This window comes from Juglans regia, chromosome 14, assembly GCF_001411555.2.
Source record: "Juglans regia cultivar Chandler chromosome 14, Walnut 2.0, whole genome shotgun sequence".
NCBI classification, from domain to species: Eukaryota; Viridiplantae; Streptophyta; class Magnoliopsida; order Fagales; family Juglandaceae; genus Juglans; species Juglans regia.
This window is the reverse complement of record NC_049914.1, coordinates 18,484,635-18,511,018: the sequence shown is the minus strand read 5'-3', so window position 1 is coordinate 18,511,018 and position 26,384 is coordinate 18,484,635. Positions and strand designations below refer to the sequence as shown.

The window sequence follows — 26,384 nt, the reverse complement described above, 5'->3', positions numbered from 1 at the left end:
GGTCAAAGATAAAGCATATGGCCCAGATGGTTTTTCCATGGGATTTTTTTAGACATGTTGGGATGTGGTGAGGGAGGATTTAATGAGAGTGTTCCATGAATTCTTTTTGGTTGGGAAGTTTAAGAAAAGCCTCAATGCCACATTTATCGCACTTATTCCCAAGAAGCCTGGGGCATCAGAGGTGAAGGATTATTGGCTCATTAGCCTCATGAATGGGATGTATAAAATCATATCGAATGTGCTCGCAAATCGCCTAGGGGAGGCCCTGAGGAGAATCATTACAAAACCCCAAAATGCATTTGTGAAAGATAGACAAATTCTAGACTCAGTTCTCATTGCTAATGAATGTCTAGACAATAGACTAAAATCTGAACAGTCGGGGATTCTATGCAAATTAGATATGGAGAATGCGTATGATCATGTTAATTGGGAGTTTCTACTTTATTTGCTTGTGAAGTGTGGGTTTGAGGAGAAATGGTGCTCGTTGATTAGATGGTGTATCTCAACGGAAAAGTTTTCAGTCTTGGTGAATGGCAGCCCAAATGGTTTCTTTAACAGCTCCTGAGGTCATAAACAAGGAGATCCTTTATCCCCACTTCTATTTGTCATTGTTATGGAGGTGCTTAGCATAATGATTTTAGCCTTGGTGAACAATGGGTTTGTTGATGGCTTCTCGATTGGGAATCCTACTAGGGACTCCATTATTATATCTCACTTATTGTTTGCAGATGATATACTGATATTTTGTGAGGTAGAACAAAACCAAATTCAAGCATTGAAGGCATTATTACTCTATTTTGAAGCGGTATCAGGATTGAAAGTGAATTATCATAAATAAGAGTTGGTATCAGTGGGTAATGTTCGCAATATCCGACAGTTGGCTAATACTCTTGGATGTAAGGTTTCCTCTCTCCCCATGAATTACCTTGGTCTTCCCTTGGGGGCAGCAGTAAGGTCTATATCGATTTGGGATACAATGATTGAGAAGATTGAACGCAGACCGGTAGGTTGGAAAAGATTGTATCTTTCGAAAGGTGGCAGGATCACTCTAATCAAAAGTACTCTTTCTAATCTGCCAACTTACTTTTTATCTGTATTCTCAATCCCAGCAAGTGTGGCGAAACACATCGAAAAACTTTATTGTGATTTTCTGTGGAGTGAGTTAGGAGATGAATTCAATTTCACCTAGTCAAGTGGGATAAGGTTTGCTCTCCAATCACCTCCGATGGGTTGGGTATCAAAAAGTTGAAGATTTTCAGTCGAGCCTTACTTGGGAAGTGGATGTGGAGATACATCATGGAATTGGAGGCCTTTATGGAAGTTGGTGATTGATCTTAAATATGGAGGTATGTCGAGGGGTGGTACACTAGAGAAGTTCATGGGGCTCATAGAGTTGGAATTTGGAAACACATTAGAGGAGGGTGGGGGATTTTTGTTAGGCACACTCGGCTGGTGTTGGGTAATGGGTCTAGAATAAATTTTGGACTGACCGATAGTGTGGAGATCATGCTCTAAAGGATTCTTTCCTTTCAATTTTTAGAATTGCACATGAGAAAGATGCATTAGTGGCTGATTGTATGGAGTTCTCTAGGGACCTAGTCCAATAGAACGTGAATTTCACCAGGGCGGCCCAAGATTGGGAAGTTGGTAGTATTGAGGAGTTTTTTGGTCTTCTATACACCGTGATACCGAGAACACCAAGGCGCTGACACGATATGGTGGATACCCACCGGTAGAGGTATATTCTCAGTTCGCTCTTTTTATAAGACCCTCACACAACCACAAAACATTGAGCTCCCATGGAGAAGGATTTGGCAAAATAAGGTGCCTCCTAAAGCGGCATTTTTTGTATGGGCAGCAACATTGGGTAAGATCTTAACTTTGGACAACTTACGAAAACGAAGGGTGATCATAGTAGAGTGGTGTTGCATGTGTAGGAAAAATAGTGAAACTGTGGATCACTTGCTGTTGCATTGTGAGGTTGCTAGAACATTATGGAATAAGTGTTCAACAGGTTAGATCTTGCTTGGGTGATGCCTGCCACAGTGATTGAGCTCATGGCCAGTTGAGCAATCTATGAGGTCTCCCACAAATCTCAACGGTGTGGAAAATGGTTCCGATATGTATTCTGTGGTGCCTGTGGAAGGAGGGAAATGACCGGACGTTTAAAGACAAGGAGTGTTCATTGGAAGAACTTAGATTATTTTTTGTCAGCACTATTTTTCTATGGGCCACAGCTGTGGATTTTCGTGGCCTCAATTTTCATGATTTTCTAGTTTCTATTTCCTCTTCCTAAATAGGTGTTACCTTTTGTATACCATATTGTGTACTTGGGCTATGCCTATTCATATCAATATAATCGTTTACTTATAAAAAAAAAATATCACTAGGTGTAACCAAGTACACTGGATATATATACAAGAGAAAATACCTAGCCCATAATGAACAGTAAGCACATAATAGGGAACAACGCTCAAGAGGGAGAAATGATGAGAGACGTGTAAAACGAAGTAACGCTGAACTTCCCTTTCTTCAAAGGATGTCAGACAATCTTATCAGCTGCTCCCACCCTTTTAGTGCACCATTCGTTTCCCAAGAAGGGCCAAATTGAACATCCTTAGATTTCAAATCCCCAACCCACCACAAGAGGTCAGATAACATACCTTTTCCCAATTGACTAATATGAAAATGTTAGACTCTTCACCCAATCCACTCTAAAAGAAATCACGTTGGAACCTCTCAATACGACCCACCACGCCACCCAAAAGAGGGAAAAAGGATAGGAAGGTAAGTCAACAACTTTGAGAGTGTACTCTTGATTAAGGTGGTATGACCACCTTTTGCCAAATACAACCACCTTACTTTTTGAGTTGGTTATGGAAGCCTTTTCAGGGTTAAATCTTCCAACTTGCGAACCCACGCTCGGTCATCACATCATCCCAGATAGACTTTGCTTTGAAAGGGTCAACCAGGGGGGGTATTTCATGGGCATAGACGAAAACTTGCACCCCAAAGTTTTGGCCAAACTCTGAACATTGTTCATGCCCCACTAGAACCATTTCTGATTTAAACAAGTTCACTTTTAGACTAGAAACAGCTTCAAAGAATAGAAGAAGTGCCCTTAAAGACTGGGTTTGGCTTCGAACTGCCCCCACAATATTAGCATATCACCTGCGAACGATAAATGTGGGATGCTAAGAACTCCCCGCTTAATGTCCCCCACCGACAAACCCATCATAAAGCCACCGAAAACTATCGTTAACAAATTCTGGTTGGGACTTAAATTATGATAACAAATGAAGGAGGAGATAAAGGATCAGCCTACCTCAGCCCTTGAGATCTATTGAAGAAATCAACCGGGATATCATTCAACAAAACAGAGAGGCAAGCTGTGGATACACAATACATGATCCATGAACACCACCGTTCCCCAAATCCACACCTCTCCAATATTTGAAACACAAGACTTAGACACCAGTTGAACCCATCCCATTGGGTGGAAGTTGGTTTCCCTCTATTTTGTGCAGGGCATGGAGCCACATTACAATTTGGGGGACTGGTTTTACACAAATACTACCAACATCATCTACTATTGCACCCAATGGCTTCCTAACGAAGTCTATTCTAGATTCAATGCCCTCTTTTGCGCTTTAGATCCCTTATGTTTTTTCTTCTTTTTTTTTCTTGGCACCGGGTGTCCAAAACAAAGTCCCAACTAATCACAGGGGGCCCTCGGCAAGGAGTTACCCTCAAATACACCTCGGATAATTTAAGGAGAAATACCCCCAATCCAATGGCCCCAAGAAGTTTTTTGCACCCAAGATACATTCACAAGATCAAAGAAATTAAAAGATTTCAAAATCGGTGTCTCATACATCTACTAAATTGTAAAACCGGGTGATTATCATACTCCCTCAAATCTACAAGTGTCACCAATCTATAGAACTCTGCAGTAGACTCATCAATCTATCACGTGTCCAACTTGAGGTTTCGAAGTTGGTGATACATCATCCTCACGTAATTGTGGGTAAGAGAGCTACCCTTGTGTGCTTAATCAATTTCATCTAACTAATGTACTTCAATTTTCCTAGGTAGACTCGACTTTGCTTCAACCATTGCCATAATACTGTAGCTTGCGAGGCAAATTTGGTAGCCACCAAAGGTACTCAACTGTCATCAGGAACCTCCTTGAAATCCATTACATCCTCAGCAATAGTAACCCCATACAAGAACTCTTTAGGTTGTAGATAAATTTATGATTCTAATATGTCGAGCCTAAAACCAGACTCCCATCTGTCAATGGTCATTTACCAAGACTATTATTGTCATCATGTTCCTTAAAGAAAGCAAATCTGATGACGTTGATGCTTGTTGACCACATATAAGGCCGCGAGTTGTTCAGATAACACATGGAACTGATAATGGAGCTTCCTGAATTGCACATTTAGTCATTATGAACATTCGTCTAGTTGCAAATCACATATCGCCTAATAACGTTAATGCACCTCGCCAACCTAAGCATGTTGTTCTCCACGTGATTTCTGTATCTAACACCAACTAATGTATCACATGAGGTGAGAAGCTGAATATGCTAACATAGATCCCACCATTTTAAAACCAAAAGAATAAAATGAAGAAAACTCTCTCAAGAAGATTATGTTTATTGAAAACAAGAAAAATAACTAATTCAGCCAAAACCAACCCTTTTCTTTTGATAAGTAAACTAATTCGGCCAAAACCGATCTTAGGGTGCTTAACAATGATAAGAAGTTAGAACAAACCGAAATTCTAATAAAAACAGGATTTATGAAAATTATCGCAGGGTCTCTCAAGCTAAATGTTCACTGCCAACTCTCTCGAGCCAACATCACACAAAAAGTCAAGTGAAATCCTCTAAAAACTAGCCATAAAACTCGCTCAAGAATGTCTTCATGAAAACTATCAAGTTGTGCATTCCAAAATAAGTCCCATAACCCACTCGAGCATGAGCCAAGCAAAGGCCTCATAAAAGTTCGATTTTTTGCAGGTTTCTCCATCGTGAAGTCTTCTTCATGCCCTCAAATCTCTGCAAGAATCAATTATCAATCTGCTCTACACCTCAGAGAGAGAGGGTGGGAGGGACAAAATTGATTCCCAAGTTTTCTGGAATTAGTAAACTAAAATCTTCTGTATTTTGACACTTATATCTGGACTACAAATTGTATTTGCATGTATAGCTAAAAAGTAATGTTCAGTTGTTACCAAAAATATGCATATAATGTATGCTTTAGGCTTTGGTATCTCCTTCATTTAATCTATTTCATGTATGAGTGAATGTGAGAGAGGACTAAAATGTAATAGGGCACCACCATTTATGCAATGTGCCTTTTAATGCTTATAGAGATCAGCTCATTCAATAGACCATACATGCATTCCCATAATTAATATTACTCTTCAGTTTGTTCAACGTAAATCATGTGATAATTAATTAAGTGTCTCACTCCAATTGAATCGCACAATTCAACGTGCTACCTTGTCTAGGGGACCATTAGACAATATATCAAATCGAAAATAATGCATCTCAAAGGGAGTGACTTTACCTTTGGACCCTTCACAGCCAAGTAATCACCTTCAGACATCTCTCGAAAATGGTGGGACATCCTTCCTTGTGGATACATCTATTTAAAAATGAAATAAATGAAGTAACATAAATAAATCCACAATACTTCATTGAAAATATCGTCAATTCACTATTGGTGTAAAAGCTTGTTATTTACTCCAGTCAATGAGAGATCATGTCAAGACTCTTATTTCTTCTCAGATATAACCGAGAAATGACAGCCCAGTCTAAGAAAAAGAAGACCCCAAAATCTCCGTCTTCAACCCATCCGACCTCATTGACACTTTTTGTTCAAAAAGAAGGGAAAATTCTCTCTCTCTCTCTCTGTGGGGTTCCCTTTTCACTCTCAACTGGACCCTGAAAATAAAAAATGAAACAGAAGCTATTATCTTTGTATTTTGGGAGTTTTATCCTCAAACTCTGCATGGAAGCCCAGAAGAAAAAATGGCAAGAAAGAGAGTTTTTTTTTTTTTTTTTTTGGAGAAAGCATAATGTATTGCCTGCCTGCCCATGTGCTCTGTTATACTCTTGCAAATCAGTGAGTTCTCTCTCCTGTATGTTTGGGCATTTTTCTCTCACTTTTGTCTATTCTAAAGAGAAAAACCAACCCAGTTTCAGAGGTCTTTTTTCCAGGGATTTGATTTTTCAGTCAGTCATTTCCAAATAACAGTTGAAGAACAATTTGTGGTTAATTTCAAAAGTTGACAGCTATACAAAGTTTGTACAACAATGAGAGATGGTAGTTCCACGAAACTCTTCAACAGTTCAACCTTTCTAAGTCCATTTCAGCCATTTTTGAAAAGGGGCAGTCAAAAGAGTTGGAAACAGAATTCTTAGTTGGGGCAGTGAGCATAGTTCCTGGACAGGGCGACCGAAGGAGTTAGAAATGGAGTTATTAGATGAGGCAGCAAACAAATTTATCGGACGGACCAGCCATTGGAGCTGGCAACAGAGAGAGAGCAGATGGGAGGAAGGGTTTTAGGCCAGATGAGATTTTAAATAGGGTCTCTTTTTCATTGGGGCAATAATTCCATGGATCTCGTTTTATTTGAGAAACAATGAGATTCTGATGTGCCAATCTCTCATTAGGCGGTGTAAAACCAAACTTTTCACCATATCCGGACAAAAGATGCTCTCTAATTCATTCATGACAAAATGTAATTCACCAATGGTAGGTTGCAGAGTATGTTAACCTTTATAACTAATTCAAAGTATCCAACATCTGAATCCAAAGTTGTTGGTGTATATGGTTTGATAACTTCTTCACCAAGAGCATCTTTTCCTCTGGAAGAGAACAGAAAAGTGTGGAATCATCGTGATAAACCATAAAATAACAAGTTTCATTCAAGCAGTACACACTCATACTTCAGCATTTATTCTCATTAAAAAGTAAGCTGGGCATTGGCATTGTTTAATGATGTGGACAAGTAAGAGACAACTTAGAAATCAAACCTGCAACTCATATGCTGTCCAATTGGAAGACCCAACACAGAAGTTGGTGTAGGAAGAGAAAACCTGAACTTAGCCACATTATGACTGAGCTGGGTGCGCTTGACAAGTTTAAATTCCTTAAAGCTCTCAGGGTCCAAGCAACCTATTAAGGTACATCTAAGTGTCATTGAAAATTGCAGATAAAGAGAGGCATGCCACATGTATGTATATGCACACAAAAAAAATGAAGCGTGGGGTGAATAGAGAATGCAGATAAGTGAGGAGCAGAAAATGAGGTTGTTTTAGTTTGAATAACTCAGAAGGAAAATCAGCGAAACACCCCCATAGCTTCTAAGTCCCCTCTCATTTTTTTTTATAAGTAAAGGGGAAAGTAATATTAAAGGGGGCATTCCGAGAATCAAACTCGGGACCTTCTCGCTTCTAAGTCCCCTCTCGTAATCTTTGGATCTTCTGTATGATTGCCATGACCTCAAACAAAGCCTACATATGTTTAGGTTCAAGCTTTCACTCACCGCAGCTTTCACTCACTGAAATTATCTCCAACATAAGTTTGGCTTACTGAGACACCAAGACACCTAGGTACTTGTAATACAAATAGTAGTAACTAATTCTTTTTTTTCTTTTTATAAGTGAAACAATATTATTAATAAAGATAGGCACAGCCCAAGTATACAAGATGATATATAAGAGATGAGACCTATCTAGGTTGAAGTAGAGGAAACAAGAAAATCATGAAAATTCAGGCCATTAAAATCTAAAGCTATGTCCCATAGACATAAAGTACGGAAAAATAACACTCGAAGTTCCTCTAGTGACCGCTCCTTGTTTTTGAAAGTCCGATCATTACATTCTTGCCATATGCACCACATGATGCAAATCGGGATCATCTTCCACACCTCCTTAATTTGTGGACACCTCTCGAGAGAGTCCAGCTAGCCAGTAGCTCAACCACTGTTGCAGGCATTACATACGATAACTCCACCCAGCTAAACACTTCAGTCCACAAGGCTCTAGCTGTCTCACAATGTAACAAGAGATGCTCTACTGTCGCGCCAGATTGCTTACACATACAACACCAGTCTAGGATGATGACCTTGCGCTTCCTCAGGTTATCAGTTGTCAAAATCTTCCCCAGGGCTGATGTCCAAGTAAAGAAGACCGCTTTAGGAGGCGCTTTATTCCTCCAAACTTTCCACCATGGGAGCTGGCTGTTTGGTAAAAGTGTAAGGGACTTGTAGAAGGCGCGAACTGAGAAGGCACCCTTACCTGCTGGTATCCACCATAGCCTATCAACTTGTTGTCCATTCGGCACCATAGAATATAATAGGCTGAAGAAAGCCTCAAAGTTGTCTACTTCACAATCTTGCGCCGCTCTATTAAACATGACATTCCACTGAACTTGGTCCCCTGATCAAAACATGAGGTCTGCTACTGAAGCTTCTTGATCACGTGCCACTCGGAATATAGCTGGAAAGGAATCCTTCAAGGCTTCATCCCCGCACCATATGTCGCTCCAAAATTTTATCCTAGGAACCCTCGGCCACCACTAATTTAGAATGGCGATTAAACACCCCCCACCCACGCCTGATGTCCCTCCACCAATTTCCATAGGGCTCCTGGTTCCATATTATACCTTCATAGCCACTTCTCGAGTAGGACCCGATTGAATGTTCTCAAATTTTTTATACCCAACCCACCTGACGAAATCGGCCTGCACACCTTGTCCCAACTAACTAGGTAGAATTTGAATTCATCCCCCAACCCGCTCCATAGGAAATCACAGTATAATTTTTCAATCCAAACCACCACACTAGCTGGAATAAGGAACAAAGACAAGAAATATGTAGGTAAATTAGAAAGGATACTCTTAATAAGAGTTAACCAACCACCCTTTGACAAATACAATCTCTTCCACCCTGCCAATTTCCTTCCTATCTTCTCGATGACTGTATCCCAAAATAGATGAAGCCCGTGAAGCAACTCCCAAAGGCAATCCCAAATAAGTCATAGGGAAAGAGGCTACCTTACACCCAAGTATGCTAGCTAACTGTCGAGTATTGTTGTCGTTCCCCACTGGCACTAACTCTGACTTATCGAAGTTCACTTTCAAGCCTAACGCTGCTTCGAAGTATAGTAAAAGTGCCTTCACTACCCTCAACTAGTTTTGATCTGCCTCGTAGAATAACAGCGTATCATCTGCAAAAAGTAAATGAGACAAAGTAATAATGCCTTGATTGGGGTCACCAACCGAGAAACCAGACACAAACCCATTTGTAACCACCACCGAGATCATCCTACTGAGGGCCTCCATAATAATCACAAATAAAAGTGGGGAGAACGAGTCTCCTTGCCTTAAGCCACGAGAACTACAGAAAAAACCAATGGGACTGCCATTAATCAAGACTGAGTACTTTGTCATTACGATGCACCAATTTATACACGTTCGCCATCTCTCCCCGAAACCACATCTCTCCAACAAATAAAGAAGGAAATCCTAGTTTACATGATCGTATGCCTTCTCCATGTCTAATTTGCAAATAATCCCCGTGGAGTCAGACTTTAATCTACTATCCAGGCCTTCATTTGCTATAAGGACTGAATCAAGGATTTGGCGACCCCGAACAAACCCATTTTTTGGCTTCGTTATTATCTTACCCAACACCTCCCCTAATCAGCACCTTGGAGATAATTTTGTATACCCCATTAACGAGGCTAATGCGCCTAAAATCTTTAACCTTCGATGCTCTAAACTTCTTCTGGATTAGCACAATAAAGGTAGAATTTAAACTTTTCTCAAGCTTCCCAGCCAAGAACAATTCCTGGAACACATTCATGATGTCCACTTTTACAACCTCCAAGCATGTCTAGATTAAGCCCAAAGAGAAGCCATCTGAACCTGGTGCTTTGTCATTAACCATGCGTCTTACTACATCAGATACCTCTGCTTCCTCAAACAGACGCTCCAACCATGACGCAATATGTGGCTCAATAGAGTCAAAACCAAGACCATCAAGCTTTGGCCTCCACCCACCCCTCTTGTTCTGTTAACAGCTGTTCAAATACATCCACCACATGATCCCGAATCACTAAGGCTCCCTGCACTCAGTACTATTGATGTTCAGCATCTCAATGGTATTATTTCTTCTATGAGAGTTAGCCACTCTATGGAAAAACTTAGTGCTTTAGTCCCCCTCTTTCAACCATAATGCTCTTGACTTCTAATGCCATGAAATCTCCTCAAGAGATAATACTCGCTCCAACTCTAAGGCCAACTCTGTCTTCCACAATCCTTCTTCAGGAGAGGGCTCTATCCTCAAGTACTCTATCAAACTATTGAAGCCCCTCCACCAGGGTTTTCTTTTGCTCCCCTATGTCTCCAAATGATAGAGAATTCCAAAGCTTAAGGTCATTCTTCGAAGCTTTCAATTTGCTAGCTAGAATGTAGGAGGGGTTAACTTGAAATTGATACGATGACCACCATTGCCTAACCCTTTCCACAAATCCTTCACTTTTAAGCCGCATGTTCTCAAACTTAAAATAGTGGTGACCACCTTGGATACCACCACAATCCAACAAGATGGGAAAATGATCTGAACAAAGACGAGACAACCTCTTTTGACACACCTCCGGATAATGCGCTTCCCACTCTAGTGAGATTAAAAATCTATCCAGTCGAATTCATGTCTGATTATTTGACCAAGTAAAAGAGCCTCCCATGAGAGGAATATTCAACAAGTTCAAGTCAAAAATACAATTTGAGAAATCTGTCATTGTTGGGCGCATCCTGCTATCTCCAAATCTTTCACTAAGGAATCTAATGATATTGAAATCTCCACCTATGCACCAAGGAAGATTCCACCAGCTATATAACCCAACAAGTTCCCCCCATAAAAGTCTTTGATCATTGTCTACATTTGGCCCGTATAAACCTGCAAAAACCAACAAAAAGTTATATTCCACACTCTTAAAGGAGCAAGCCACTAAATACTCCCCCACAAAATCCTTCATTTTCTTCACAACTATTTTATCCCACATCACTAAAATACCACCCGATGCCCCATTTGATGCAAGGTAAACCCAATCTGCATAAGTACAACTCCAAACACTTCGCACTATTCTCCTAGAAACCAATTTTAGCTTGGTTTCTTGTAAACATAATATGTCCGCCCTCCATTCCCGAAGCAAATTTTTTATATGAAGTTGCTTATTTGCCTCATCCAACCCGCAGACATTCCAAGACACAATTTTTGGCTTTATAAAAGAGAGACTAGCCCATTCCCTTTGGATCTAACGCAGCTGGAGCTACCCTCATAATTCAACGACCAATTGAGTCATTTAAGCTCCCACTGTTTCTTAGACCCAAATTTCTTGGATGTGACCCACTTCAATGGCCATAAGAAGGGCCATAAACTATTCTTCAAAACCCACACACTCCATTCTCACACAAAATTGAATTTCCTTTACCTTGCGAAGCACCCAATCTGACACACTAGATTCATCTGGTAACATACGCTTCAGAGGATTGGGCTCCCCATCACCAGGAACCCACTGCAAAAATGCTAGTGTCCCCCTCTCCTCCTCCCCACATAGGTTTCCGCCCTCTCCAACGAACCTCCCTTCTTCGAAAGGAATGAGCTTCTGAGATAGCCCCGCAACCACATCCTCGTCACTACCAGAGAGGGAGAGAGCATTAGATAGAGCATACCCACAAGATTTCCCTTCTTCTCGTGGCACGGTATATGGTTCCAACGCAACAGGGCCTCCGCCGGAGAAGGAACAACCTCAGGCTGCTGTAGATCCACTGTCGGAGGAGATATTACCTCCTTACTATTTGTCGGCACTATCTGGCTGGGATCCACCACAGATACGACACGTTGTGGTGGAGAAAGGACCAGATCCTTGTTTATCATAGCTGCCGACGGCTCTCCACTATCATCATCGGCGCCCTTTAGGGCCCCGTCGGCGGTTCCTCGACTGGTCGATGTGCTGCCGGACATCTCCCCGGCGAGTCTGCGCCACTCCTGCCGGTCGGGGGTCGAGGATCACCCCCCCTTCCGAATTCTCCAAACAGGCTAGGTCCTTTGCCTCTCAGAAGGCCTGATTCCCACTGGGTGAGGCCCAACAGGGAGGCCCACCATGTTGGGTTCACACGAGAGACCTTGATTCACTGCAAGGCCACTGGGTCCTGCTTCTTCTGGGCCCACGCCCTTCTTAATCTCATTTACCTATCCACCCAGGCCCACCTCAAGCCCATCACCCGAATTAAGCCCATCAACCAAATTTCCTTTAAGTTGAACGGACCATATCATCCCCTCCACTTTATCCTAAAGCTTCCCCAATTCAGTCTTCACGTCCAGCAACAAGCCAAGGCCATCACCCTCTGCCAAGCCGACAACAAGCCTGTCACCACCACCCTTCCACTGTGCATTATGCGGAGCTCTGCCAGAAACGTACCCATTGCCCTTTCTAGCATAAACACCTCTCTGAGCACGCATGTCGCCACCTTCTCCTTTTCTAGTTTCGTGCAGAGGCACCAATGCCTCCCTTTAGGAGCAGTTTTGCGACTACAACACCACCGCCGCTGGTCTAAACGGTGCTCCTCTAGCATTGCTTCTCCCATCTTCAACAAATTCCCCCAATGCTTCCCCCATCCTCCTCCATCCACTGTCATTCTTCTCTTTCGGTATGAAAATAAAACTGCATCTGCCACCACTCCCATATTCCACCAGTGCCATGTATCGGCCTTGAGCATTCGAGCACCAATGTACTATGAAGCTGTGAATGCTCTCCCTAACCGTAGTGTAAAAATCCTCCAAAGCTTTAACCAACCACCACACCGAGGAAGACCCCAAAGTCAGCCTATTCATCACCTTCCAACTTCTCTCCGTAATGAGCAAGAAGTTGCCTTCCATCTCTAAGGAAAAAACTTTTGACTCAATCACTAAATCCTTTGTAAAACCCATCCTTAACACACCAAATAAAAACGAAATCCCTCCGTCGTAGACCACTAAGCATCATTGGAGGAAAATAACTCATTTGTCGTTGTCTGAGTTTGGTTCTACAGAGAGAAAAAGTTTGGTTGTACTGAGAAGAATCTCAACAAAATGATATTTTAAGTATAAAATATAACAACTGTAGTAACTAATTCAATAACTACCTTTTCATCAAATTTTGCAATGCAAAGTAATGTTATTGAATCATGCAATATGTATAATTCATCAGTTCCCCAGTGCTACAAAATCAGTCATTCAGTTTAATGAAGACCTAAATATGCTAGCCCTCCTCAATGTTTTATGAAATAAACAACTCGTTTTGATTATATTTCTTGACTTAAAAAGGGAAAACTACCTGTCATGGAGCAGCCTAGTGCTCATAGGGTGAGATTGGGATGAGCTGTAGACTTAAGAATAGTTTGGATAAAAAGAATTTTGAAAATTTCTCAGAAAGTTTGAGAAAAGATTTGAGATATGTTTTTTTATTGGGTTTTGTAATAGTTGATAGAAAAACTTAGATAAAGGGTTTTTGAAATATGTTTTGTATTGGGTTTTTGAAAAAAAGTAGGAAATTTTGAAAAGTCATTTAAATACAATATTTTTGGCCTTATTAATTATTAAAAAAAAATATTTTTGGGGGGTTTTTTATTTTGATAATTTTTTGTGAAAGTTGTTTTGGATTTTATGTTTATTTTTTCACAGAAACCTAAGAAAATCATTGTATGACAAGTTTTTACAAGAAATAGAAAAAAACTTCTGAGATCTAGTGATGTTTGGATTGAAGTTCAAAACCTTTTTTGAAACATTTTGAAAATTACTGTATCCCGACATCCATTCAAACATTCTAAGTTAACTTTGCACTAAGAGTTCTCCTTAATTACTTTTACTTCAAAAAAAAAAAAAAAAACAGAGCTCCTGATCCTGAATTGCCTGATACACAGTTCTGATAGGAAGGGTTGTAAATCTGGAATTTACTCCCCAAGGGTGGGCCCAAAGGACACAACCATGGTGAAATCCCACGTCATTAGAAAACAAAGGAAAAGTAAGAAAACAATAAAAGCATAAACATGTTATTTTTTCTTAGTAAATTTGACTATGATGCATTGAGAGCTCTAATTTCCTTCTATTCTATTGATATTTTATGTTAAAAAAATCAACTAAACAGATAGTGCACAGCCAAAGTACATGGGAGGAATACAAGAGATACTAAAATAAAAAAATTACAAATATATTTATTTATTTCCTATCTTTAGCAAAAGATTGTAGATGTATGAATCCATATAATAATTTACCTTGTATACAACAAAATTCCTACAATCTTGGTCTATTGTTGGTAGCAAGCCATGTAAGTGGATACATAATTTGAAGAAATATGCACTCTCTCATTGACTATGAGTTGAAGGGGTTCACCTGAAATTCCCCAATTAAAAAGAGAGGGCCCTTTAGCCACCTTGCTGTCAAAAGCAGTTTTAGCATCTGGATGCTGATCTTTAAGTTCATCTTTTACATTTTGATGGGGTAACATACTCCCTTAATGATGAGCCAAGATTTTTTACTTTTCGCCCGCAGGTCATAACTCATAAAAGGGTCCAATCTATTTAAAGAATCAATGTTTGATTAAACAAGCCTTACTTCTTTGGAAGCCCAATAATTTTTTTAAAAGTCCCCGATACAATATGATTATAATGTATAATTATGTTTTAATAATAAGATTAAATACTGAATACTTTGACAGTCCCAAGCTTAGAGGGATGAGTATTTGGAGGCTTGACCTGGTCACAAAGCAGCATTTATACAGATCCTCTTCTCTCAAAGATCTTCCCTATGTTTATCCTCACAATCATGTTACTGTAGAGATAGCCTTAAAAGTCCCATCTCTCTCAATTCCTTTACTCACTTCATCTCCTCTACCCAGTCGAAGATCGACTTCACCGAGAGCCCAGTCTTAGCAAATCACAAAACTGCTGCTGGGTAATTAGTCTTCACCATTCCTATGTTTTCTTTTTCCTATCTTCCTGCAATCTCTTTCTCCTTCACTATTTCTATTCCTTCTCTAGTCTCACTCAGAACCAACTATTTTCTTTTTTTTTGGTAATGTTTTATGTTTTAACCACCCAGGTGAGCAAGCTGGCTTAGATAGAAGAACCTAGTGTCAATGAAATCAGTGTGACTAGTTTGTTTAGATTTTATGTTAGCATGTTCTTTTATCCGTTTCCTTCTGCTTTCAAGACTCCAATTATGTTTTTATATTTAATGACTTCATTTTAATGAAGAATTTATTTTTACGTTGGATCTCTTACCTGCTGTGAGTTACGTAGGTGTGTAACATCCCTAGCCTATGGAAAGGACTGTTACAAATGGTTTCTTAGGGCTTTGAAGTAAGGAAAATGAGCCATGAAGTTCATGGGACTAATATAAAATCCACTGTCGTTGTAATGACCTTCTAGAGCATAATGAGTTCCAAATAACCATGCTGCATTTGCAAGAATGCGACAGAAACATAATATTCTAAAGTCCATGTTTTTGTAAACAACATGCGAGCACGGCAGCAACCTACTCGCCACACCTAATTGAAATCTGCAATTTTTCCTGTTATTTGTATTATGCTTTTCTCACAAGTGTTGATATAAAATCTTAAATATTTTTCTTCTCCGTTCATCAATTACAATAATTAGGAACAACTATCGTTGCTTTAAATTAATAACTGTAGTTTGCTTTCTCTCCGATCAGTTCCATATTTTGAATCTATTTTAATGCATCATTCAGATCATCAATTCTAACCTGAGAGGTGCAGTTCTTAGGAGCATTTAAAAACCAATGGACGATACAATCATAAACGAACTCTAGAAAAGAAAAAAAAAAATTGCCATGTACTTGAAACTTCTCGCTAACTATAATTAGGCTTTAGATAAAGCATCACATTGCACATGCAAGCAAATAGGAAACAATATGTTGGGAATCAGAAGCAATGTAAATTGAAAGATAAATGCCGAAAATGAGAAACGACGCGAGGGGCGAAAGCCGAACCTTTAGGTTTCTTGGTGAGGTAGTAATAGTAGGAGGTACCAGCGGCAATGGCCACGAGAGCCACGGCTATGCTTATCATCTCTGCCCTGTGAGACTGAAACAGTTCCATTTTGAGACGAGAGGGAGAGAAAGGTTCCCGCAGCGGAGGCACTTCAGCGCGACTGGCCGTAATTAAAATTCTGGTCCGCAGTGGAAACGAGAATTATAACTCTATATTTATAAGGACGAAAAACAAGGGGGGCAGGAAAAGAAATTTTCTGGGTTGCTTTGGATTGCTGCCACAATGAATCAGTTTGCCATGTGCCGCGTTTACATTGCCCAACGATTTAGCGATAAATGCTCTTCTGGTGGAGGATGAAGAATAAGAGCACTTTTATTAGATTAGTTAAAATTAGAGGATAGTTTTTATAAATATAAAAAAAAAAAATTATTTTTGATTATTTTATTTATATAAATTTTTATATTAAAATAGTTATTTTTTTATTATATAATAATAAAATAATATAAAATAAATTTTATTTTAATTATTTATATTAAATCTTCACATTAGATTATACATTTATTTATTATATGGTAATGAATAATTAATAATTTCAAAAATATTTAATTTTTTTAATTATTAATTTATTTAATTTTATCATATTTTACTATTCTACTTATTATATGTTAATTAATAATCATGTTCTTATTAAATTAATATATCACTAAGTTAAATTAATATATTAATTATGATAAAATATGTGATAGAAAGAAATGGAAAGAGAAATAATTAATAAAATATGTATTTGATGTATGTATAGTAACCTTCAAATTTGGAAAAACTTTTGAAAGTCACTGTAGCCAAATTCTAATTAGAATTTGACTAATCCAATGTGAGCATATTTTACTCTATAATAGCTAAATATTCATTGGATTTAGCTTTTATCTAATCCAATGAGAATGCTCTAAACAATGTTACACAATCTTCTTAATTTTTAATATTATATTTTTTAAAATTTTTTAATTTTTGTTAAATTTATTTTTTTAAATTAATTTAATTATTCTATTTATTAATCATATATTAAATATTTGATAAAAAAATTTTAAAAATGTAAAGTGCAAAAATTATTTAAATAATAAGAAATTATGTAGATTTTTTTATTAAAAAGAAAGTTGGGTTGTAATTTTAAAGAGGAGAAATGCTAATTTTTTATTTTTATTTATTTTTTAATATTTTAGTTGAGAATGACTACAATCTCGCTTAGGCCTTCAATCCTAACTCCATCTTAACATTTTAATAAATTATATAGAATAATTTTATTTAAAAGTTTTTACACTACATATTATTTACATATTACTTGATATTAAGCATATAGTAGATTTTGTTGAATCTCTTTCATAGCTCGATAAATCTTTTTCACAACTCGATATATAATTTGATAAACCAATCATTTTTTTTCTATATTTTAGAATGCGATTAATTAACATGTTAACTAAATTTCTAAAAACTCTAATATTAATTATTTTAAAAACAATTTTCAGACACCATTATGACAATCAATTGAGGTGGCCGATTTTAGTTATCATCCTAAGAAACATTTCGAGAAATCACATAAATAAAACTAGTCCAGTCATAGTTCGAGATGGTGGCTCTCATCAACACTAGTGGTTACTGCCACCATCAGGCGATCAGAAAAGTCACCAAAGCTAATACCAGAGTCGAGAAGATTTCTAACCGCTGATGTGGATGAATATTTTCAGTTCTAACACCTCCCCATCGTCAAACACAGCAGTTCTCTCTTGAGCCCAAAGGTGGCTGCTAGTCACCTGTAACGGGTTCGGTCTGATCTGATTTTGGATATTTTTTAAAATTAAATCTGTATACATTGCTCTTGAAAATTTAAGAGCTGATATCGAACCGATTCACTACCAAATCTGAAACTTTTAATTTTTTTAGTTTCTGTCCAATTTTTTCAGTTTTATGGATAAACAAACTCATATTCCAACAAAACTTTAACAAGTGATTGACCTATTTTCTGCATTTTTTGTTATATTAATTTTATGAAATAACATTAAAATTTATGTTATATCAAAATTCAAATGTTATATTAAAAATTATAAGATTAATTTATTTTATATCATAATCAAATGTTATATTAAGATTTATATGATTAATTTTATGTTCAATCAAATATTATATTAATTTTATGTTATAAGATTAATAGACATAACTAATAAGATTTTAAAAATTCATATTATATTAATTAGCAATTTAGCATATAGTAATAATACAAAAAAATATATATAATATAAAATATTAAAAATAATATATATATATACCGGTCTAGTTAGGTTCTAATCAGTGTTCTAAAAATCTGGAATTAGACCGATTTTCTACTGATTTTGCTATATAGGAAACGGTACCAAATTGGACGAGTCTGGTTCACCGACTTCCCGATTTCCCGATTTTTTATTTTTATATATTTTTACTTCCCTAGCCAACCCCCACATGGGTCACTGAACCATCCATTTGTTTTTTCTTTTCAGTTATACAAGTCGATTGGTAACATTGTAATATCTAGTATCAAGTAATATGGGAATTTCTTTTTTCAAATATGGGACCCATTATAAAAAAAAAAAAAAAAAATTAAAAAATGAGTTTTTTAAGTGAATTATATTTAAAAAAATCTACACGAGACATGCACAACCTAAACCTGCATAAATCAAATAATATGGGATGAAGTTGCGATCTCATCTACTTTTAAGATGAAAAATATAGGTGAAGTAAATTATGTGCTTAGAGTTAAAATCTCAGAAGATGGATCTAGAAAACTTCTCGATTTGTCTCAAGAAACTTGCACTAACAAGATTTTAAAAAGATTTTGTATACACAACTCCAAAACCATAAACACTCTAATTGAGAATGATTATACATTGAACTTAGAACATTACTCTAAGAATGATGAGGAAAAGAAAAATATGACTAGAATTCCTTATGTAAGTGCAATTGGAAGTTTGATATATGTTATGTTGTGTACATGACCTAGTATTTTCTTTGCAGTTGGAATGGTTAGTCATTATTAGAGTAATCCAGAACCTGTTCATTAGCAAGCAGTTAAGAGGATTTTCCAATACCTTTCATGGGACAACGAATCTCGTTCTTTGCTATCAGGGTAGATACATGAGATTGAGGATTATAGCGACACTAATTAGGCTACTGAGATTATGAGTGTACATTCATGACGAGTTACATATTTATGCTTAGTGATGGAGCTGTTTCTTTGTGCAGTAAGAAACAATTATGCATTATTTTGCCTATGATGGAGTCTGAGTATGTTGTTTGTTCAGTAGCAGTACAAGAGGCTATTCGGTTGAGGAGATTTTTTTAGTACCTAGAGATTACGACTCTTGCAGATGAAGGCATTAAGATATATAGTGATAGTATGACAACTTTGGTATATGCCAATGATTCCTAAAACCATAGCAGAACCAAACACAGATATTCGATTTCACTACATTCGGGACGTCGTTGTGCAAGGTGAGATGATCCTAAAATATATCTCTACTAGTAGGATGGTATCAATTGTATCAGTGAGATTATTGTTTTTATCTCATATTATATTAATTGATATTAAGTAAAAAACACACAGTATAAAAATGTCACTTGGTTAAGATCAGTCCACTCATATAGATGATCACCTTGGCGCTTGAATAGCAAGCAAGATAAGATAAATTGATTACTTTGTCACTTGAAAAAGAAGCAAATAAACATCTTGATACTTTGAAAACATTGAAGATAAATCTAAAGAATATTGTTTCAGCTTGACTAAGATAAAACTTACAAGAATTGTAGATGAAGTATTTGCACAACTTCATCCAGCATGACTCAAGTGGAATGTGAGATCTTAGGCAGGCACTAGATAAGTTACTGTGCTAAGAAACTCAAGTTAGGGTGTCTTCATGGAAATTAGATTAAGATCCCTATGACACTTGAATGTGACAAGCCTAATTAAGTAGACCGAAGTTCTACCGTAGTATATATTTCATACTATATGTGCTATAAATTACCATATAAAGGAGTGATTGGATGGGTCCATACTCCATCAATATGTAAGCCCTAATGGATCAATAGATAAACTATTTCTATGCGCTTGAACTTAGAACTATATTATGAGATAAAAACTTGATGCTATTACTTGAGCTTGTTATCTCAAGGCCACAATTTATATGGTCTCAGGAAGCATGTCTAGAAAAGTAGTAAACTTTGATTGAATTGATATGACTATTGAGGGAATATCTGAGTAAATAAATTTATTCATTCACTCCTATAGTTTACTAACATGTCATGTCCTCAGCTTCAACCTGTTTCAGTAGACTGAAAATTTGGGTTATCAGTCTCTTGTTTATCTTCGTATTCTTCTGCTTTGCTCGCAACTTCCACCGTGTTAAGCTTGGAAACACGAAACATTGCCAAATGAGTATCCCCTAGCAATAAAAAAGATCTGAAGTTAATCAGCTAGAGATGGAACTTCTGAAGCTCGTTGAATAAACAATGTTCACCGGCCACAGACTCAAGAATGCAATTTTAAGAACTTCACACTAAAGCACATGTAAACAACCTATGATTTATCAAACCCATTAACAATGTGATATCTATGTACCAAAATTCGGAAGATATTTCCATGAATCTTTATATAAAACCATATATATATATATTTTTATATATTTCATTTTCCACATTACCTGCTTTCACGTGATATACAAAACACTGGATCGGCTCCATATCCACTGCTTATGCAAACATATACTGAGTTCAATGTCCTAGACTAGTAATGGAAAATCTAGTGGGTGGATAAGAAATTCCTAAGCATTTATTATGTCATCATTTTGGCCATCAATATTAGGTTTTCACTCGGAGATTAAGCCTCGTTTGTTTTCAGAGATGAGATGAGATAAGTTGAGATTAAAGTTAAAAAATTGAATAAAGTATTGTTAGAATATATTTTTTAATATTATTTTTGTTTTGGGATTTGAAAAAGTTGAATTGTTTATTTTATTTTGTATTAGAAGTTGGGAAAGTTGTAATGATTAGATGAGATGAGATGAGATGTTTTCTGAAAACAAATGATTGAAGGTCTAGGTTTTGAGTCTCTAAACTTAGATTTTGAGTCTCTAAGTTTGATCTGGCTGGAGGGAAGAATGTACAAGGCATTCAACATTGAAGGTCTAGGTTCTAATTTATTTTCTGAGAACCAAATTTTTTTGATTACATGGAATTAATGGCAATCAATCCAACTATAAGGCCAGTTTTTAACTAGAAATCTAAATAGGTAATGTCACAGCAAGTTTGTGGTAAAGGTGGTGAAAGAAGAGGGATAATTTCCAAGATGTGAGAGAGAGAGAGAGAGAGACTTCTAATAAATTTTATCTCGTTAATTCTACGATAGAATGTGCTATTCATAGATTTTATGGTATGTTTCATCAACCATTGTGATTCTTCTCAAGATGTGGCTTTCCATAAAAAAGATACATTTTCACCAATATGTGTATTTTCATCTCTTTTCCATGCGGAATTCTCTTTTCAAGGCATTTCATAATTGTTCATAAGAATAACCATCCAAAAATTACTGACATATACATGTGTATGTATTCTTAATTTTTGATTTTTTTGACACTTTCCCACTATCTTTAATACTAAAAATAAAGTTGACAAAGTATCAGGAAAATGTATACACAACTAAAGGTCTTGGGGGACCATGCCTTCACATTGTGGTAGCATGTCAAAGTTAACTAGGATGGCGTTGTAGTAAGAAATTTGAACTAGTGATCCCTATATGATTGGTCAAACATCTCAGGGAGAAGTTTTCTTCTCTTCAGGTAGTTTTAGAAGCTGATATGCAGATTGACCCTTCGTTTATATTCTGGTTTATGGTTTAAAAGTGCTCTAAAGACAAAATAAGTCTCCTAGAAGTGTCATCACTTTTGACACTCATATACATACACAGACTTATTAAGGTGCTCTGTAATTAAAACACTTCAATAGAAAATTTGTTACAAGCCTATAAGAGCTTACTGCTCAGCCACCCATTCACATCACACTTACCAAGTAACTCATATGTGTACATTGCTTATGGCGTGTGCAATCACAACTTGTAGCGTACTTGTGCTTGTTGAACTAAAGATCTTGATTATTAATTGTTAAGCTGTGTTCCCGTTATAAGTGATTATCTTTTATGCAATTTAATCATATCCCCTTTAATATTTTCCACACCAATCCCTTGAAAGTCCTTTTGTTGATGCATTTTCCAAATTTAGTAATCAGTGATAACTACTTCATAAAAATCACTATTAAAGTTAATGGAAAAATAGAAAAAGACAGTCAACAAAGTGCAGTCAGCAACTTCTAGGCCTCTCTTTTTTCTATGCTTATCACTGTCCTTTGATTATCCCTCCAACTTAAGCTCCTGAAGTTTAAACAGAGTAAAAGGACTGGTTGGATTGAAAGTAGCCATCCATGGGATTTTACCGCCCAACTGATATTTTCATAACAATAGGCTCCATGTTCCTCAATGAATTAGAGGCATGCTGTGTCTAAACTTCTGCTTGAACTAAAATTAGCTGGTGGAAGACTGGAACCATGTATACCGCAAAATTGAAGGCAACTACCAAAAAAAAAAAAAAAAAGTGGCACCTCTGGAACCACCTTGAATCAAAGTCAATAACAAAAAAGACTCAAGGAAGAAGAAATGGTACCTTAGTGACACATTTGGGACTGCCTTGAGTTCAGAGGTAATTTAGAAGGGTGTAATTAGCTCACCAAAATTATTTTGATTAGTTTGAAACATATTAAAATTTTCATGGGACTTGAGTTGAAGTATGGTCCAACCCATGGCACTGCCCATTAACAATCATCATCTTTGGTGGGTTCCCGATTACCTTAGGTGAAAGACAACAATTCTCCCACTTTTACACAGGAAGGGTACGGAAGGAATGAAAAATAACATATTACGTTGAGTTTATAAAATCATATCCATAAGCATACAGAAGGTAATGGAGACTGACTTAATTTTAGGTCTAGAAGTTAAAAGTTACAGCTTATCAATTCAAAAAAAGGAACTACATGAGTATGTTTTCCCCAAAGAAATATGGATAATAAGTAAATATGATTTAGTTAAGAAAGCAATACCAAATATAATGCGGCTCCCAGATGATGCAGTGGAAACAACTCCAGGTCTCAACCGCTTTTCATCAATAAATGTCCCATTGGTGCTGCCCAAATCTGTGACCAAGAGATTCCCTTGTTTCTTCTCGATGCGAGCATGCAGACCAGATACTGTTAGGTAGGAAGAAATGTTTCAAAATTCATAAATCTTGATCTTGAAAAAAAAATATTTCTATTCGAATTAATATCAAAACTGTTTGCTGAAATCCAAACATGATTTCCTGATGATGAAATGATCTAAACTAAAAATAAAAAAGGAAGGAATCTTATTTCAAAAAGGATCCTATTGAATTTATGCAATCCACAGCTTCCTCTGCAAGAGGTATGAAATGCTTTGTTACTGAAAGCATATTAAGGCATTTTATGTATGATAAATCTTTGTGATCACTTCCATGTTTCTTTACTCTAAAAAAAATAGATTGAATATCTATAATGAAATTAATAACTCCTTCATTTTGACTGTTAGTGTATGAGATAACATCAATGTTTTCTCAAGGGATTTAGGTGGAAATACCTGTTGCAACTGGAATTACTACATCAGCTTTCTCAGGAAGTCGACCAACAGTCACCTCGCCCTAGATAACATCCAAATGAAAACTTATCTTGTTGCATAGTCAAGTTATACATATAATAATTATTAGAAAAGATGCTAAGAGTACTTACAGAAGCAATTTCAAATGCATCAGGCATTTTGACATTGTAACCTATGTGTCTTGTATCTCCATCACCTATGAAGCAGCAAAAATGCAGACGACTTGTTATTTCTTAAACAGGAATACACCATCAATGTAATATAAAAGGTATGAATCTAATGTAGCAACATGAGAAGATTACAACCTAATCCAAATAAAGTTCAGATTATATTTTGAATTATATCAGTCACAACAGCACAGAAGTTCCTATAGTTTTGAATGAAAGCACAGATGAGTCTCCTAATTCCTGGAGAAGCATTTGGGATATTGGTGCCAAAATGCAGGTTGCTTATCCAAAATCCAACAGCAACACTACCATCTCAAGAGAAAAGAAAATGTTTATTTATACCTCTCTAACATTATAGCTTGAAATTATCTTATACCTCTCTAACATTATCTTATCAAAAAAAAAAAAACATTATAGCTTGAAATTTAAGAGAGTGATTTCTATGGGCATGTTCACATCAACATTTAACTCATCGAAAGGTGAAACATATTTTATGCAATCAGGAAGGGGTGGGTGTCGATGTTGATCATGTTGAATTGAAAGATCCTAATGGCAGATTACAAGTCAACCATTCCAACCTACAGTCAGGCTAAGTATGCAATTATTGTTTGCATCGAATTCTTGATCTCCCATGCTTAGTTCCTTCTGCCGCTTCCCTTGATGGCAGGAGTTGGTTATAAATGAGCATCATTATGAGGGTTCAATGGCTTCATAGCCTTGATTTGTTGGCACATTGAGAAAGCTTTCCATGAAAGTCTTTGATAAAAAAAACATGTCACTGTTTCTTTTGTTCGTTGTGGCTACCTCAATTAAAATCAGAATATGGACTAGCATACTCCCATTTAAAAGCAACTCCCTCTCGTGAAACACATTTTTCTAAGTGACCGAGTGTTGTTGGGAAAGACATTCACAAGGCAAAGGTAAGACGTCTTATTTTGTTTCCTGTCCAAGTTCAATACTGCCCTCTACTTCTATCCAAAAATGGGAGGGAAGGAAGTGTGCAAGCGCGACATCCAAAGCATATTGTACAAACTTATCACTACAGAATGTCAGAGGACCCTGCTCATCACAGGATCCCGATTTTCTAACACGTCTTTTCTCTTCACTTCTTTAGAAAAGCACTATAAGCTTCTCTTCTCATCAATTATTTTCTATCTAACAATATAGCCAAACATAAAGCTAATTTAAGACCAAAATTTTTCTCTGTAGTGGTTTTGCTTCACAATTACATACCCAAAAAAAAATTAAAAAAGGAAATGAGAAATCCAAGAGGTTGTTTAAAAATAAGAATGCTAGGAAAAAAAATATAGACATTGAATTTCAGGACACTATTCACAAAAATGGTCAACTATTGGAGTGCAAAACTAAATGTACTTATAATTAGATTTCTACAACATTTTCCCAGAATAGCAATTTTCTCCTACATCCTCATCTTTTATGAAAGCTGTATATATAACCTTTTTGTAAGCAATGGAGAAAAGGGTGAGCTTACTGACCAACAGGTACAAGAAGCCATCTTTCTGAAACATCTGTTAGAGGGCTTTCAGCCTTGGAAGCATGTATGGCTCCAACACTCCACTGTTGCCTTGTTTTGATTCCAACTCCTTGTAACTGTGTGAGAAAGCTCTTAGAGGATTGAGACAGTACTGAATTAGAAGAAAGAAAAGAAGCTTTACATTGAAAGAAGGGAAGTGATGGAGGTGCGGGAAAACTTATCAGAGGCTTTGGAAATTTGGAATGGAGAAGAGGATGGGCAGAACTTATTTCCATTTATGCAAAATTCAGTTTACCTGCCCTGCCTGTGACGCTATAAAACTTGCGGTTTGCTCATTTAAGGTTGCCAGATATTGGATAAAAAGATTTCTAGGCACACGTGTGGTGGAATATGTGGCAGCCATTAAATGCTGTGACAAGGATTTGGATAACAAAACCTTGACTCCCTCCAAGTTCCAGCGAGAATTTGTTTACTTTATCTCCGTGTAATCCCGATAATTTTCAATGTTTACTGGTTATGTTTTCTTTAAGAGTCCAAAACTAACCCCCGCTGTGACCCGACTTTTAAGCTGCGTTTCGATATTAAATTGAATTAAATTTTTTATAAATAGTAATAAATTGAAATAGTAGAATAAGTAAAATTTATTTAAGATGAGTTTAAATATGATTGAATGTTAAGATGAATTTAGATATATTATAGAAAGTTGAAAAAGGTTTGAGTCCCGCATGTAAAGAAGTATTAAATTGAAAAAAGTTATGGGACCTACGTGTAAATAGGTTTTGAGTTTAGATAAGTTTAGTAATTTGAGAATTTGATGTTTAGATATTAGATTCAGTTTAAAATTAAACTGAATTAAATTGATCTCAATTGAGTCTATCAACCACATAGGCCTTAGGGTTGCTTTCTCGAAGAAAATAT

General features: G+C 36.8%; 2 protein-coding genes across 3 annotated transcripts in view; both read right to left on the bottom strand.

Moving 5' to 3' along the window:
• The window catches only part of LOC109014012 (NADH--cytochrome b5 reductase 1-like), a 29,234-nt gene extending 12,785 nt beyond the window's left edge, over positions 1-16,449 (bottom strand). Inside the window, exons 1-4 of the mRNA XM_018996312.2 lie at positions 16,072-16,449; positions 7,052-7,193; positions 6,793-6,883; positions 5,580-5,657 (exon numbers count right to left, since the gene is read on the bottom strand). Of these exons, the coding sequence (XP_018851857.1) occupies positions 5,580-5,657; positions 6,793-6,883; positions 7,052-7,193; positions 16,072-16,180 (420 nt within the window). The 5' untranslated portion in view covers positions 16,181-16,449. The remainder of the gene's footprint in view (positions 1-5,579; positions 5,658-6,792; positions 6,884-7,051; positions 7,194-16,071) is intronic.
• Positions 16,450-20,183: 3,734 nt separating this feature from the next.
• On the bottom strand, positions 20,184-25,798 carry LOC109014011. 2 transcript variants are annotated; one of them, XM_018996311.2, is made up of 5 exons: positions 25,468-25,797; positions 23,936-24,000; positions 23,787-23,847; positions 23,237-23,383; positions 20,184-20,535 (listed from the first exon to the last, which is right to left on the bottom strand). In XM_018996311.2, exons 1-5 carry the CDS (start codon positions 25,739-25,741, stop codon positions 20,408-20,410), a joined length of 675 nt encoding a protein of 224 aa, XP_018851856.1. In that variant the 5' UTR covers positions 25,742-25,797; the 3' UTR covers positions 20,184-20,407. The 2 variants fall into 2 exon arrangements, with proteins under 2 accessions (XP_018851856.1, XP_035540850.1); XM_035684957.1 differs by having other exon boundaries at positions 20,442-20,552; positions 25,468-25,798.
• Between the last annotated feature and the right edge of the window lie 586 nt (positions 25,799-26,384).